Source organism: Podarcis erhardii (assembly GCF_964252035.2).
Source record: "Podarcis erhardii genome assembly, chromosome: 10".
Taxonomy (NCBI): domain Eukaryota; kingdom Metazoa; phylum Chordata; class Lepidosauria; order Squamata; family Lacertidae; genus Podarcis; species Podarcis erhardii.
Window position 1 is genome coordinate 32,513,747 of NC_138500.1, and position 16,578 is coordinate 32,530,324.

Genomic DNA, 16,578 nt, shown 5'->3' on the forward strand with positions numbered 1-16,578 from the left:
TCAAAATAATAGCCACCTTCTCCTGCTGGTCTAACGCACAGTCTCTTTCCTGTAGCGCAGCAAACTTTAACTGTAAATTGTGTAGGTGTTCCTGCATTGTAACCCCAGGCTGTAACATTGCCTTGTACAATGCCCTGCGAATGAACAGCTTGGAAACCGCTGTCTCACGCACATGGAGTTCTTTAAGTGCTAGCCACACACCTCTAGCTGTCTTGATTCCCCTCACATACGGCAACTGGGAATCTTCCAGCCCCAAAACAATTGTGGCCCTTGCTCTTTGGTCTTTATCGAGGTCTTCATCATCAGGCTTCGCAGGAAACTTACTCACCACTTGCCAGAGACGATCCCTCTGCAGCACTGCCTGCATGCGTTCCGACCACAGCAAGTAATTGGAGTCATTCAGACGCTCAAAAGCCATCTGAACTGGTTGTGAGGCCATCTTGAGAGCGATGTCCCTGGAACCCGGAACCAGCTACTCACGACCACCGAGAGAGAGAACAGGAACCACAGCAACCCAGCACTCACACGCTGCAGCTGTTGTCCTTGTGTCCACTGCGTCACCAGCTCACAACAGTCAGGAACCAGCCAGTGTCCATCTGCTGCACCAACAGGAACAACAACTTCTGGAACTACTGGAACCAACACTGTTGATGCTGACACCACCACAACTCAGGCTGGCAGCACAATATCCATAACCTCTTGGAACTTTGAAGTGTCAGGCATAGCTCTAATGGCTTTAGCCCAAACGTAGCAGAGTTTTCCTGCACAGCGAAGAAGCTAGTTGAGGTGGAAATGACTAGTCAGCTAGACTCAATAACTATTTACAGGATTTATTAAAAGGAAAAGAAACCAGTAGAGTTTCTGCATACAAAAACAAAGTAAAATAAATCCTTTCTCTCTCTCTCTCTTAACCATACACAGCATTCCTCCTAACACACCTAACACCAAACTGTGCTAGCATTCCTAGATAACAGAGTTGAGTGCTGGTCGTTAACCAATCAGAGTAAGTAGTTTCTAGGTCAAGCAGACCTTGGCTTTCTGCCAAGAGTAAATTGACACTGCCTTGAGTTAATTGTGTGAAGCCAGAATCTGCAAGTTTTCATGAGAATCAATTAACAGAAACTGAACAAACTTGGCCCTCCAGATGTTTTGGGACTACAACTCCCATAATCCCTAGCTAACAGGACCAGTGATCAGGGATGATGGGAACTGTGGTCTCAAAACATCTGGAGGGCCGAGTTTGCCTATGCCTGTTTTACAGCATGTTTAAAGCACTTCCCCCACCCCCAAACCTGGGAACTGTAGTTTGTTAAGGGTGCTGGTAAATGTAACTCCATGAGGAGTAAACTACAGTTCCCAGGATTCCTTGCAGAGTGCACATGTGCTTTCAATGTATGGTGTATACACAGCCCCGGTATTCTCATATGTGTACAGTGGTGCCCCGCAAGACGAACGCCTCGCAAGACGGAAAACTCGCTAGACGAAAGAGTTTTCCGTTTTCGAGTTGCTTCGCAAGACGAATTTCCCTATGGGCTTGCTTCGCAAGACGAAAACGTCTTGCGACTTTGTTTCCTTTGTCTTAAAACCGTTAAAACCAAGGGTGCTTTGCTTGAAGAGCTGCAGTTGCGACTTGCCTTCGAGGAGCAACTGTTAGCACGCGGTTTGGTAGCCTTTTTTCAGACTTTGCTGATTTTTGAAGCTTTTCCAAAACTTCTTTTGCATCCATTTGGTAAGTTAAACTTTTAAAACTTTTTTTGTGGTTTTTGGATTTTGGGTTGGGGTGTTTGGGATTCAAGGACTTGGTGTTGGGGTTTTTTTTGCAAGAATCTGGGAGCTTGTGGGGTTTTTTTCTGCATTTTTATGATTTTTTGTGACCATTGGGCCATGTTGTTTTTTCTTAAAAAATTTTCTGAGTTTGAATTTCTGTGTGCTGGGTGGCTGGGGGAACAGTTGGGGAGGTTTTTGCAGGAATCTGGGAGCTTGTGGGGTTTTTTTGGGTTTTTTTTGAATTTTTATGATTTTCTGTGACCATTGGGCCATGTTGTTTTTTTTTTTAAAAAAAATTCTGAGTTTGAATTTCTGTGTGCTGGGTGGCTGGAGGAACAGTTGGGGAGGGGTTTGCAGTAATCTGGGAGCTTGTGGGGTTTTTTCCTGCATTTTTATGATTTTCTGTGACCATTGGGCCATGTTGTCTTTTTTAAAAAAAAATTCTGAGTTTGAATTTCTGTGTGCTGGGTGGCTGGGGGAACAGTTGGGGAGGGGTTTGCAGGAATCTGGGAGCTTGTGGGTTTTTTTTTTTTTTGAATTTTTATGATTTTCTGTGACCATTAGGCCACTCTGCTGTTGTTTTTTTTTAAAAAAAATTGGGTTTGAATTTCTGTGTGCTGGGTGGTTTAGGGAACAGTTGGGGAGGGGTTTGCAGCAGTTGGGGAGGGGCTGGGGGAGCAGTTGGGGAGGGGTTTGCAATTTCTGTGTGGTGGGTGGGTGGCTGAGGTTTTTGAAGACTTTGGTGATTTTTGAAGCTTTTCCAAAACTTCTTTTGCAGCCATTTGAGGTTTCTGAAGACTTCGGTGATTGATTGTTGAAGCTTTTCCAGAACTTCTTTTGCATCCATTTGGTAAGTTAAACTTTTAAAACTTTTTGGGGTTTTTTTGGATTTTGGGTTGGGGTGTTTGGGATTCAAGGACTTGGTTCTGGGTTTGAATTTCTGTTTGGTGGGTGGCTGGGTGCTTTTGAATTTTTTGGATTTGAAGCACAGCACTGATTTTTTTTTGTGTGTGTGAGTTTACGAAGGTAGGAGCTGTGCTGCCATGGGACCCAAGAAGACTGCTGCTGCAGAGGCCGGCGAGAGGAAGAAGGAGAAAGTGACGCTGGAAATGAAGAAGGAGATCATCCGGAAGCATGACAGCGGAATGCGTGTGACAGACCTCGCCAGGGAGTACGGGAGGAATCCATTGACCATCGGGACCATCCTGAAGATGAGGGAGAAGATCCTTGTGACTGATGCAGCCAAGGGAGTCACCAGGATCGTGAAGAACCGCGCAGCTGTTCTGGAGGAGGTCGAGAAGTTGCTGCTCATCTGGTTAGAAGAGAAGCAGCGTGCAGGGGACACAGTGACTGAGGCCGTCATTTGTGAGAAGGCCAAGGCCTTGCACGCAGACCTCGTCCAGGAACAGCCAGGAACCTCAGGCGAGCCAGAAGTCTTCAAGGCAAGCAGAGGTTGGTTTGACCGGTTCAAGACAAGATCTGGAATCCACAGCGTGGTCAGGCATGGAGAGGCTGCCAGTTCTGATGTTCCTGCGGCTGAAGAGTTTGCAGCGGAGTTCCTGAAGGTTGTGAAGACGGAGGGCTACGTTCCACAGCAGGTCTTCAACTGCGACGAGACCGGGCTGTTTTGGAAGAGGATGCCCAAAAGGACTTTCATCACACAGGAACTACAGGCAGAGGCTGCGCAGGAGCAGGCCTCGCTGGAAGAGGAGGAAGCAACTGAGGAACGGCTGTCCTCCAAAGAACTGAGTGACATTTGCATGAAGTGGAAGGATGTGAGGCTTTTGCACAGTGGCACCACCCTGACAAGCACGTGGCACATGACCTTGCGAACACTTTTGATACGAGGGTCATGTCGCCTTTCAGGGAGCTGCTGAAAAGGCGGATGAAGCAGCAGACCATGGACAGGTTCTTCAGCAAGAAGCAAAGAGTGGAAGAGGAACCTTCTTCGAGTGGTCCCCCAGAGTCTTAGAAAATGTACTGTACACTTTGTTGATTTTTAAATGTTTTTCTGTCATGTTTAGAAACTTAATTTATTGTTCCTTCAATTTTTGAAATGCTCTTTACAGTATGTGTGACTTTAAAGAGCAGTTAATAAACTCTTTTTGTACCAAATTTGGCTTTGTTTGGACTTTTTTTGACCATAGGAACGCATTAATTGATTTTCAATGCATTCCTATGGGATTTCGTGCTTCGCAAGACGAAAAATTCGCTAGACGGAAAAACTCGCGGAACGAATTAATTTCGTCTTGCGAGGCACCACTGTACAAGAATTCTCACACAGTTGGCAACCCTGATCTCTGTGGGACTGCCACGGCCCTGCAGAAAACGCTCTTGCCTTCTCTGCTTGCATCTTTTTTAAAAAAAAAAGCTGAGCAAACCAGTACTTTCAATTAAGCAATAAGGAGAAATGCCACTCACCGTCTCTTTAAATTCTACTTATCTGCATAGCAAGGCAAGGCAGAAGAAAACTCTGCTTGTCATTACCAAGCTCTTGCTACTCTCCACAATAAATCAAATGGAATGGAAATTGTAAGGCACTATACCGGAAGCATTGCTGTGCAATTCCATGTTTGCCCAGTTTCACAAAGGCTTTCCCTGTCTGGCTAGCAAGAAAATGAATGGCTGGACTCTGCTCCCCATTAAGCAGTGGAAATCAAGGTTTAAAAATATTTTTCAGACTGGTAGAGTCATTTCACATTGGAACTGGTGGAGAATAAGTTCCATCTCTGAGCCTGTGTATTTATGTTACTCTTCTTGGATCAAAAAGATATCCGAAACCCCAGTTAGGGGTGAATGAATTTTGTTTGTCCTGTGAAAAGTTTGCAGAAGGCAGCTCCTGTCACATCTACCTAAATGGGTGAATGGTATTTGCTCAAATTTCTGGGAAATAAATCACTTTTGGAAAATAAAAGTAAAAATATATTGGGGGTGGGGGTGGGGAAGAGACACCTGCAGAGGATTGGACAACTGCATGCAAGTCTGTGAATGAGGGAGGTTTATAAAGATGGGAAATGGTGAACTAAAAATGCACCTTTAAAATTTTAAGATATCTATTCATAGGAGCAGAATAGAATAGAATAGCAGAAGAACATTAGGCCTAGGACCCACGTACCTATGGGACCGCCTCTCCCGGTATGCCCCGCGGAAGACCTTAAGGTCCACAAATAACAACACTTTGGAGGTCTTGAGCCTCAAGGAGGTTAGATTGATTTCAACTAGGGCCAGGGCCTTTTCAGCCCTGGCCCCAACGTGGTGGAACGCTCTGTCACAAGAGACTAGGGCCCTGCAGGACTTGACATCTTTCCGCAGGGCCTGCAAGAAAGAGCTGTTCTGCCTGGCCTTTGGTTTGGACTCAGTCTGATCCTTATGTTTCCCTTCCCTTATGGTTTTGATCTACGGGCTACTTTTAAAATGAGGCTGCATTTTAAATTGCATTTTTTTTTATTTTTTTTTAATAATTTTTATTAATTTTCATAAAACCAAAAAACACACAAATAAACAACACATGACTTCCCCACGCCTCCCCTTCACTGCACCCCTGTTTCAGAAATTTTTAGCAATCCTTCATTCCTTTTCAATATTTCGTTTCCCTCAAAATTTTCTTAACTTAACTATTTACAGCTATAGTTCTTTATTTCTTGACCCTTAACATTTTATCAGTCCGAAATTTTGCAACAGTTCTTAAGATATAGTTTAAATTTTTTCCAGTCTTCTTCCACCGTCTCTCTCCTTTGATCACGGATTCTGCCGGTCATCTCTGCCAGTCCCATAAATTCAGTCACCTTCGTCTGCCATTCTTCCAGAGTAGGTAATTCTTGCATCTTCCAATACTTTGCCAGGAGAATTCTTGCTGCTGTGGTTGCATACATAAAAAAGGTTTTATCTTTCTTTGGTACCAATTGGCCGACCATGCCCAAGAGAAAAGCCTCCGGTTTCTTTACAAAAGTCCACTTAAGGACTTTCTTAATTTCATTATAGATCATTTCCCAGTAGGCTTTAACCTTTGGGCAGGTCCACCAAAGATGATAGAAAGTTCCTTCGCATTCATTACATTTCCAGCATTTATTATTGGGCAAATGATATATCTTTGCAAGCTTGACTGGAGTCATGTACCACCTATAGATCATTTTCATTATGTTTTCTTTCAAGGCACTACATGCCGTAAATTTAAGGCCTGTGGTCCATAACTGCTCCCAGTCAGCAAACATAATATCATGACCAACATCTTGTGCCCACTTAATCATAGCTGATTTAACTGTTTCATCCTGTGTATTCCATTTCAGCAACAAGTTATACATTTTAGACAGATTCTTAATATTGGTCTCTAACAGTTCTGTTTCCAATTTTGACCTCTCTTTCTGAAATCCTAATTTCTTGTCCTGCTTAAAAGTCTCATTTATCTGATAATAATGTAACCAGTCTCGAACTTTGGATTTTAATTTCTCAAAGCTCTGTAATTTGACATTTTCACCATCATACTCTATAATTTCACTATATTTTGGCCAATTTGAATCCATATTAAGTTTTTTAACTGCTCTAGCTTCCATTGGTGACAACCATCTGGGTGTTTTATTTTCCAACAAATCCTTATATCGATTCCAAACATTATATAAAGCTTTCCTGACAATATGATTTTTAAAGCCTTTATAGATCTTTGCCTTGTCATACCATAAATATGCATGCCAGCCAAAATTGTTATCATACCCTTCCAAATCTAAAATATCTGTATCTTCAAGAAGTAGCCATTGCTTCAGCCAGCAGAAAGCTGCTGCTTCATAATAGAGTCTTAAGTCCGGCAGCGCAAAACCCCCCCTTTCTTTTGCATCAGTTAAAATCTTAAATTTTATTCTGGGTTTTTTGCCCTGCCAGACAAATTTTGATATATCTTTCTGCCACTTCTTGAAACAATCCATCTTATCTATAATTTGTAGTGTCTGGAACAAAAACAACAATCTCGGCAATACATTCATCTTAATAACGGCAATTCGGCCTAACAAGGATAATCTCAATCTAGACCATGTGTCAAAATCTTTCTTCACTTCCGACCAACATTTCTCATAGTTGTCTTTAAACAAATTCATATTTTTAGATGTTAGATTCACCCCTAGATATTTCACCTTTTTTGTTATCTCCAAGCCAGTTTCTCTTTGAAAGCTATCTTTTTCCCCCATCGTTAGATTTTTTTCCAGTACCTTTGTCTTTTGTTTGTTTAATTTAAAACCAGCCACCTGACCAAATATTTCAATTAACTCTAAAACTCTTTTTGTACTGGCTGCTGGCTGTTGTAAAGTCAAAACTAGATCATCTGCAAATGCTCTTAACTTATATTGTTTAGCTCCAAGGTGTATTCCTTCAACCAGCTGGTCCCTTCTAATCATATTCAACAACACCTCCAGGACCGATATAAACAATAGAGGGGATATTGGGCAACCCTGTCGTGTCCCTTTTTCTATTGGAATTTCATCCATGACTACACCATTCACAATTAATTTAGCTTTTTGCTCTGAATATATTGCACCTATACCGTTTTCAAAGTTTTGGCCTACCCCCATCCCATGGAGATTCCTCTTCATAAAACTCCAAGAGATATTGTCAAAGGCTTTCTCCGCGTCCACAAAAATTAAAACTGCTTTTCTATTTATATCAGGCTCCAGTAGTTCCAAAATGTCTATAATATTCCTTACATTATCTGACATATGTCTCCCTGGGAGAAAGCCTGTTTGATCTTTATGAATCTCCTCTAACAACACTTTTTAAAATCTTTTTGCTAAAATGTCTGCAAAAATTTTATAATCCACATTTAAGAGTGATATAGGGCGGTAGTTCTTAACTTGATGTTTCTCAGTTTCTGTCTTCGGTATAAGTGAGATGAATGCTTCTTTCCACGATTCGGGAGCCTTTTTCCCCTCCAAAATTTGGTTACACACTTCTTTCAATGGTTGTATTAACCATTCCTTCATTTCTTTATAATATCTTGCCGTCAGTCCATCTGGCCCTGGTGATTTTCCTAGTTGCATATTCTGGATGGCACCCTCGATTTCCTGATTCGTAATTTTTTCATTTAAACTCCTCTTATTTTTTTCCGAGATCTTTGATAGTCCATATTTTTTAATAAATTCTTCTATCTCTTGTTCATCTTTCGGCCCTTGTGCATATAATTTCTTAAAGAAACTTTGAAAACAATTACTAATTTCATTTGGTTTATTTATAAATTTTCCCTCTACTTCAAGGGACGTCACAGTGTTCAGCTTTTGTCTCTTTTTCAATTGCCATGACAGCAATTTCCCACATTTGTCAGCTGATTCAAAAGTTTTTTGCCTCATTTGTTTTATTTTCCATTCTATTTCTTGGTTCATCAGTTCCATGTATTGGGTCTGGTAGTATTTTATTTCTCTTAAAATCTCCTGAGATTTTGGTTTTGACCTCAGTTTCTTCTCTCCTTCTTTCATCTGATTCCAAATTTTTTCTTTCTTCTCATTCTGTTGTTTCCTTTTTATCGAATTTTGTTGAATTAGGAAACCACGCATGACAGCCTTACTTGCGTCCCATATTATTCTTCTTTCCAGATCTGTTCCTAGATTTATTTCAAAGTAATCTTTCAAAGTCTTTTGGGCCTTTTTTACAATTGCTTCATCTCTAAAAAGGGTGTCATTCATTCTCCATCTAAAAGTTCCAGCTGTTGTCAATTTCATTTCCATCTTTACTGCGTTATGATCAGAGTAAGTTTTTGGGCAGATTTCTGTATTTTTAACCCTTGGTGCCTTAAATTGCATTTTAACCTGTATTTTAAATTGGTTTTTTCCCCCTTTTCCTATTATGTTTTTACTGTAATTTTACTGGTGTTAGCCACCCTGAGCCTGGCTCTGGCCGGGGAGGGTGGGGTATAAATAAAAGTTATTATTATTATTAGAATGCCTCATTGCATCCACTCCTTGGTGTCTGTGGAGGTATTCTGAGTGCAGTGGCGTAGCGTGGGGGGTGCAGGGGGGGGGCCGGCCGCACCGGGCGCAACATCTGGGGGGGTGCGCTCGCCGCCTCCGGAGTCGCCGAAGAGCCTCAGGCGCAGGCTGTAGCAGAGCCCCATGTCTCGCGGAACTGACGAGCTGTGCGGCTCTCAGCGCTCGCTGCGGTCCCCGCACGTCAGGCAGCCCCTCCTCACAGCCCCGCCGCCGCTGCCGCTGCTGCTGCAGCTGCTGGGCCATGTTGCATTTTCCTCGCCTCTCTGCCCTCCTCCTCCTCCGGGTAAGTGGCGTCATTTGGGCGGCAGCGCCAGCGGCAACTCGCCTCAGATCACCTGACACAGACCCGCCACTGCCGTCGTGGCTACCTTACCGTAAATACCCCAGCCCAGGCAGCAGCAAGAAGAAGCTGGCAGTGGCGGCAGGTTAGGGGTTAGGGGCGCAAATTACTTGCCTTGCCCCGGGTTAGGGGGCGCAAATTACTTGCCTTGCCCCGGGTGCTGACAACCCACGCTATGCTGCTGTCTGAGTGTACATTGTGATTCTCCCTGAGTGGTGGTGTATCCCCCCCAACAGACCACTGACTTTGCAGGGCTGTTGTTAGGATTAAAGCTAGATAACAGATGGGATGTACTTTTGACTAACTGACAACAGTATACAAATGTGACAATGGGAAGTGATATTATTGCTGCATAAGTGCCACCACTTACATGAGAACCAACAGGAACATCTCGATATAATCTGGTGTCTTTCTAGATTCCCTCCCCCCTTCCTTTCGTCACCATGTTATCCCTGTTGCCCCTAGCAGCTTCAGTAGGTCTTGGCATTTCGACATAGGCTCCCCTTGCTCATGATCTGGAAACTCTTCACTTTAGGATCACAGTTCTTTTAGGCTGAAGAACCCAAATGCCTAGGCGCATGCTGTGGAGCCACAATTTACAGGATTAACATGTTCCTGAAAGGAAGAAAAAGTTTTGAAAGACATTTGAGGGGAAAGACAATAAGGGGATTAATGTCTGCTATCCATGAATAATGACCCAATTTGTTTCTGAAGAAGTATGAAACAAGATACAATCATGGTGATCTCGTCAATTGTTATCTACATTATTTGGAGAACTTACTGTTTTATATACAATGGTCATAGCCTGGATATTTTGTGATTCTGTATTCTGTACACGTATAGTTGCATGTGTTTATATTCATGTTAGACACAGGATGGTTATAGTATAACTGGGTTTATTTTGTGGAGTACAGCAGATTAATTTAACAGACTTCAGCCAGGCAAAGATTGCACCAAGCTCCCTCATCTAGCTATATGATGAGTCTATGTCGCTAAAGGCTCTCTGCCTGGGAGTTGGCCTTAAAGCAAAAATACCAATATGCTTTGGCTTTAATTCTTGATTTTCGTCTGACTTTAGGCATAATACACATGATCTTACTATCATGTGGTGGCTGCTAATAAACTTACCATGGGGCACATGGAACCCCGTGAGGAGCCATCTGGTCATCTGATGGCCGTGTTTTAAGGCAGCATTTACTTACCTGAACACACTTCCTACCTGCGAGAGTAGAGAGGAAGTGCTTCCCTCCTCCCAGAAGCACCTATTTCTGCAGAAAGTGCTAAAATGCTTCTGTGAATCTCAGCAGTTACTGCAGCTGAGAAACACTGAATAATGTAGAGCAAGAGGATTCAACACGAGAGTTTAGAGGAGAAATGCATTGCTTCACCTCAAGTCTCAGGAGAGCGGAAGAAGTAGGGGAGGAAGAGGAATGATATTCACTGCAGCATTCTGTTGATGCTGGACACTGGCTGGGCCTCCCCAAGATGCCTTCTCTTCTGTGAGCCTGTATGATGGCCCTATTCAGAGTTTGAGGAATTCTGCATTTGGCTCAGTAAAAGGTAAAGGTAAAGGTACCCCTGACTGTTAGGTCCAGTCGCGGACGACTCTGGGGTTGCGCGCTCATCTCACTCTATAGGCCGAGGGAGCCGGCGTTTGTCTGCAGACAGCTTCTGGGTCATGTGGCCAGCATGACTAAGCCACTTCTGGCGAACCACAGCAGCGCAGGGAAACGCTTTGACGTGCTTTTGAACTGCTAGGTGGGCAGGAGCTGGGACTAGACAACAGGAGCTCACCCCGTTACGGGGATTCAAACCGCCAACCTTCTGATTGGCAAGCCCTAGGCTCTGTGGTTTAGACCATGGTGCTACCTGTTTGGCTCAGTAGAGAGGTGCAAACCAAAAGCTAGTGAACCCACCCCAAGGCTAGAAGAACATATGACTTTTAACATCCAGTAGGAAATCTCCCCTTGCTACAGATAATGTGCAGTACTACTGTTCACAAGCTAAGTATGCTTTTTCCATTTTCAGAAGTCACTACACTACCTGCAAGAGGTGGTGGAGAAGACATCACTCACCCCCATGTACATATTTCAGATGATACTGCCCTGCAACTCATTTTGGATGTACTGTATCTCTCAGGCATATTTCTTACCTGCCTTCACTCCCTCACCTTGCTCTCTGTTGAGAAGGATAAAGTCAGGGAAGGAACAAATGTCAGTTTCACTGGTGTTGCCAGTGACAATGCACACCATACATCCTTTTGAAGGGAAGCAAAAGTAAAAACTCCTCCTCCCCTCTTTGGATCAGAATCAGCAGCTGAGGCAGAGAACAGTGGGTGCTTCCAAACGAGTGTTGTGCTCTTCATGTAGGAATTTGTGTGTGTGTGCCATCCACACAGTGTTCATCAAAATGTATCTCTGTGCCCCTCCCAAATTAATCCAGATTTACCTGGGGGGGGGGCTGGGGCGGAGGAATCCAATAATATATAAAAAAACCCATACAAACTCACAACCACCCCTGGCCAATTCACAATATCTCAATTTGTTTATGATATTAAGCTCCTCCTGGAAGCCCCTCAAAGTGAAGGAATGTAATTTTCTCCACACCAACAGGAATTTCCTTCAACCATTAGCTTCAACAAAACAAGGTTTCCCCGCCATTTCTGTAAGGGGCATTCGGGAGGCTAAATTGTGAAAAAAGCCCTGTACACATGCCTATGATGACCCCAGAAAATGGAATCCCAGAAAATGGGATTCAAGTAGAATATATATGTTCACAGGTGATACCAAACATGCATAAAGTTGAAATTAGATTGTAAATCCATCTTCCTGCATGACCAAAAGAGGAGTTTCAGTCCTCTAACCCAGAGGCTTTCAACCTTTTTGAGCCCACAGCAATGGCATAGCGTGGGGGGTGCAGGGGGGGCCGGCCGCACCGGGCGCAACATCTGGGGGTTAGGGAAATCCACGGGTTAGGGGGCGCAAATCCATGGGTTAGGGGGCGCAAATTACTTGCCTTGCCCCGGGTCTGATAACCCACGCTACGCCACTGGCCCACAGTTCCCTTGACCAACTAACATTCTTTCTGTGCCACCCCTGTGGGGCTCAGGAGCCCAGTTATGGCACCCCTTGCCTGCAGGGCTGGCAGCCTCTCACTATTTTTCAAATACCCTCCCTTGTGGAGTGTTCCCTCAGCCTCCTCTCCTCTCCCTTCTCCTTGGGAGTCCTCTGGGCAGCTGCTGCTGCTCCCCCTTGCTCCAAAGAGAGGTGCCTCCTCACACTGCCCCACAGGGGCCTTGGAAGCACCCCCTGGCCAGCCTCAAAGGCACCATTCACATGGAGAGCTTGTAGCCAGAGCTGCTGTAACAAACAGCTGTGCAAGCCTTTGAGAGGCAGAGCTGCAAGAGGGCCTCAGAAGAGGGAGGGAAGGAAAGAGGGATGGAGACCAGGGTTGCCTGCAGCACCCCTGACCATCATTCAAGGCACCCCAGGGTGCCACAGCACACTGGTTGAAATCCACTGCTCTAACAAACATTTTAAGACCTGATACTAGCACATTTAAAATTGCATTTCTGTTTTTCTCATGTGTACACCAAAAGCAGAAGAAATACTCAAGAGAGCTGTAAGTGGCAGGCATGATATCAGTCTTACTCAGCTGTTTTCTACAATTCTGCTTGCTTTCAGTTAAAACATTTATTGCATTTATTTTCCCTTCCAGAGGCAGCCAATATATTTGCACCATTATTTTGACTTCTCAGTGAAGTCATGTAGAGCAAACCAATAAAACAATTTCTTCCTTGTTCTTCTTCATACCATCATCACCGTCATGCATGCATGTGTGTGTGGCTTTCCCACACAAATGTATCTAAAGCTCCTCACAGCTGAAGAAATAAGGATACAACTACACTATTACAATAACCAACCCAAGGATGATGAAGAGGTAGCAGGAAGAACTGATACGCAGTTAAACGGTCACCTGCACATGTGCAAAAACCGCCTCGGATGTACACCCCATCAGCTTAACCACGGCTTACATTTTCAAATCAGGTGGAAACTGTTTTGAGGGAAAACAAATCAATCAGCAGCATTTCTCAAGAAACTGCAGGATACAGATGGATTGCAGGTAATGTCATGTGTCCTCAGCTTCAAGGGCCAGCGGTGAGACTGCGTTGGAGTAAACAGTGTTGCTTATGCAGGCTAAGAATCACCCACTGCGATTCATTTCATAACAATGCCCTAGGAACAGAAATTGATTGAAAGATTGGCAGTCTCAAATCAACCTAGTGTGGAAGCAGTTCTTGTACCCTTCCCCACAAACAAAGCATGCAGATCATTCACTTCCAAAGCCCACTTTTTAAAATATGCTCTTAATAGCCCATGAACATGCTGGGCAAACATCTTTCAAATGTGATTGGTAGCTCATTAATGGTAGCTCAATTGTGATTGGTAGCTCATTACGTGTTCTCCCACCCCACAAGGATATACATGCCCTTCCCCATGCCCTTGCCAGATTCCAGTGGGACCATTAAAATATAAGGCCGGTAGTGGTTCTGTGGATCAATGGCCCATTGGTTTTGTTATCCTGCCTCTATCCATAGCTTGTTCCTGAAGGCTCAATGGAAGGCTTCTAATCCTACATTTCACTGTACAATACTACACTACAGGGGCACATTTCTCTCTGATTCCAGCTGGTAATCAGTCTATATACCCTGAAGCATGGGGATTAATAGCTCTTGTTTCATTACATTCTGCTGACCTAACATTCCCCAGCCAGTTTCAAGATGTCATTCTTCACTTCCACTTCTTAGGAAAGCTGCAGTGTAGCACTGATGGTGCAATGCAGAATATTGGTTGATGAATATTCCTACTAATCTATATGTTATGCCAAGATCAGCTCAGATTTCTCAGTTTAGTGATATTGTCTTCATTTTTCAAATCTTGTTCTCAAAAACTTGGGAGTTAGCTAGATAAATTTGGCAGACTGAAGTTTCCTCTGCATGAGCCTCTTCTTCGCTCTGCAGGCCCCAGAGTTACTTACATAGCATATCGGCAAAGGGAATCTGTGCATTTTCCTCTTCTAGTTCCTTTAAGGCTGACTTGTCAAGCTTCAATTTATTTGGGTAAAAACACTGTATGACTATGTGAACCTGTTATCTTCTTCTTCATCAGTTATTTAGCCCAACAATAGGATTTTGGTAGGATCACACGACTGCTAATTCTAACATTAGTTGTTTTTTAAAAAATGTTTCCCTTCTAGAGACATTTTAACATTCACATTTTTGCTTTTTTGCAGAGTGTGTTTGTTAAATCTTTCTATTAAACAAGTGAAAATAGCATGCTTCCTCACGCCCACACCTCAAAACTCTTAGCAGTTAAGTCAGAATATTTTGCCATTCCCAAATAAGGAACATTTGGGCATCATTTACCCAGACATTTGAGTGTCTGACATTTTAATATTTTGCTCCATTTTGGAACAGAAATTAAAGGCAAAATATTGGCAGCTCCTATGAAATGAACATCCAGTTGTCCAAACAATAATTAAGAGGGCTGTCAGCTTTAATTGGTTTAACTGGGTTGCTTAATCAGCTCGGAGGAATAATTGGTGAAGGACTATTTTAATCACTCAGGGCAAATTTAAAAAACAGGGGCTGGAAGTTAAAGGCACACTTTATTATTATTGTGCTCAGTTCTGGTTCTGGTGTGCTACCATAAAATGGAACGAAAGCCAAACACTAGAACTGAGTTTTCCTTCTAACAATGAGTAACAGATTTTGTTTACTTTGCATTAAGTTATCTCATGCCTACTTTCTTATCAGTAAAATGTGTGTATATTGAGGTTTTTGGTATTATGAAAATATGATTAAACCAATCAACTTTTTAATTAGTTAAAAAGCAGCTAGTTAATCAATCTTTAATCAGTGGGTAGTATTAGTAATTAAAAATAATAAGGTTCTCTCCTGCCCTGGGGTAGTAAGAGAAAGTGAGAGAGCCCTTATACTTCAAATGAAAAAAATTTACTCTGAGAGCATCTCACTCTGCTTTTATCCCAAATCTGTGGATGATTCTCTGTTCTTGTGAATAAGGATCACTTGTTAACAATAGGGGTGTATTTGTGGTGGGTTTGTTTATTACTACTAACCTGGAAATGTCTAGGCCACACATATTCTCAGGCTTTGGGATTGGCAAAGCTTAATGTTTGTGCTTATTAGAAATGTCTATGTAATCTCTTGTCTTGCTGAATAGGGCTGTTCAGAGAGGGACATATGGTTTGGAACAGTAGGTAGCCTGCTTTCCCTATGGCAAGCCGGCAGCAGCTAGAACAGCCTCTCTTCAGGAGAAGAGGCTGTGCCAAACACATTTGTGACTGGCGTGTTCATATGGTCACAGTTCCATGGATTTGCATAGCAGTGAAAAGGCCATGGAGCAAGGTGGTTCTCTAGCTCCCTTCATTATTTTTGCATGCAGAGATGTACAACAAGCAAGTTAAGAGGAGGAATTTACTTGTTGCTTTGTTCAGGGCCAGCCCAATACATTTTGGCACCTAAGGCAAGCTACCTGATGTGGTCGCTTCACCTTCCCTCATAGGTGGGCCAATCCTGGCTTCATTGATGGGATGGAATGAAATGAAAGGTATGGGAGGCGTTGACTCATAAGCTCTACCCATCCATGTAGCATTCTCAAAACAGGAGCCATACCCTCCAACAGTTTTCCAGTGAAGATAGGGACATCAATAATAATAATAATAATAATAATAATAATAATAATATCCCACCCATCTGACTGGGTTGTCCTAGCCACTCAGCATCTTGAATTGATGCATTTCCCCTCAAACTTTTGATCCAAACTGGGATAACGAATGGCCTGGCTTCATTTTAAGCTGGTAATCTGTATGCAGCCTGATTGCATTACATGTGAAATACAGTTCTAAGCAAGAACCCAGTTGTTTGGTGTCTCAAAAGCCCAATGGCACTATTTGCAAGTAGAACATCATTAGCACCAGTGTTCCAGCCAAATTCCAATTTGGGGGAAATCTATTAAGGCCTTTTAAAGTCTCCCTGCAGTTCTAATTGGAGGCAGCAGTCTTCTTCTGTTCCAGCATCTCAGGCTGCTATTGTGCATTGTTTGCTTGCAGTATATTAACCAGTAAGTGTCTGTGTGAGGTTAGGATTACTATTCTGAACATGTTCTCTACTGGACTAAAGTCCATCAGACTCATAAAGCCAGCTCAGGCATAATGTACTTGGCTAGTTTCCTATCATCATTTGTAAGCCATGGTTAATTAAACCACAGTTTTGTGGCTCACGTGTAACAGGAAACTGTGATATAAACAAAACGTGATTCAAATGCAGAAGCTGGTACACAGTAGAAGGAGGAGTGAGGGAGGAGAGCATATGCATGTTTCTTAAATTGAGTTCAGGATATGCCTGAACCTATGCTTTTACAGAATTTAGAATCTTGGAGATCAAAAATAATTTTAGGCAGCAAAAGCTCTAAAACTGATCAAATGGAT

At 43.0% G+C, this 16,578-nt stretch overlaps 1 protein-coding gene and 1 long non-coding RNA gene across 2 annotated transcripts in view; both read left to right on the forward strand.

The window, feature by feature from the left end:
• Positions 1-2,495: 2,495 nt before the first annotated feature.
• Positions 2,496-4,567, forward strand: LOC309351658 (tigger transposable element-derived protein 1-like; the record flags this gene model as incomplete). The annotated part of the gene is made up of 3 exons (XM_081879443.1): positions 2,496-2,621; positions 2,798-3,542; positions 4,538-4,567. The coding sequence occupies exons 2-3, from the start codon at positions 2,811-2,813 to the stop codon at positions 4,565-4,567; spliced, it is 762 nt and encodes a 253-aa protein (XP_081735569.1). The 5' UTR covers positions 2,496-2,621; positions 2,798-2,810.
• A 4,627-nt stretch (positions 4,568-9,194) lies between these two features.
• Positions 9,195-16,578, forward strand: part of LOC309350657 — a 144,809-nt gene continuing 137,425 nt past the window's right edge. Inside the window, exon 1 of the long non-coding RNA XR_014160477.1 lies at positions 9,195-9,258. This is a non-coding gene — a long non-coding RNA (uncharacterized lncRNA). The remainder of the gene's footprint in view (positions 9,259-16,578) is intronic.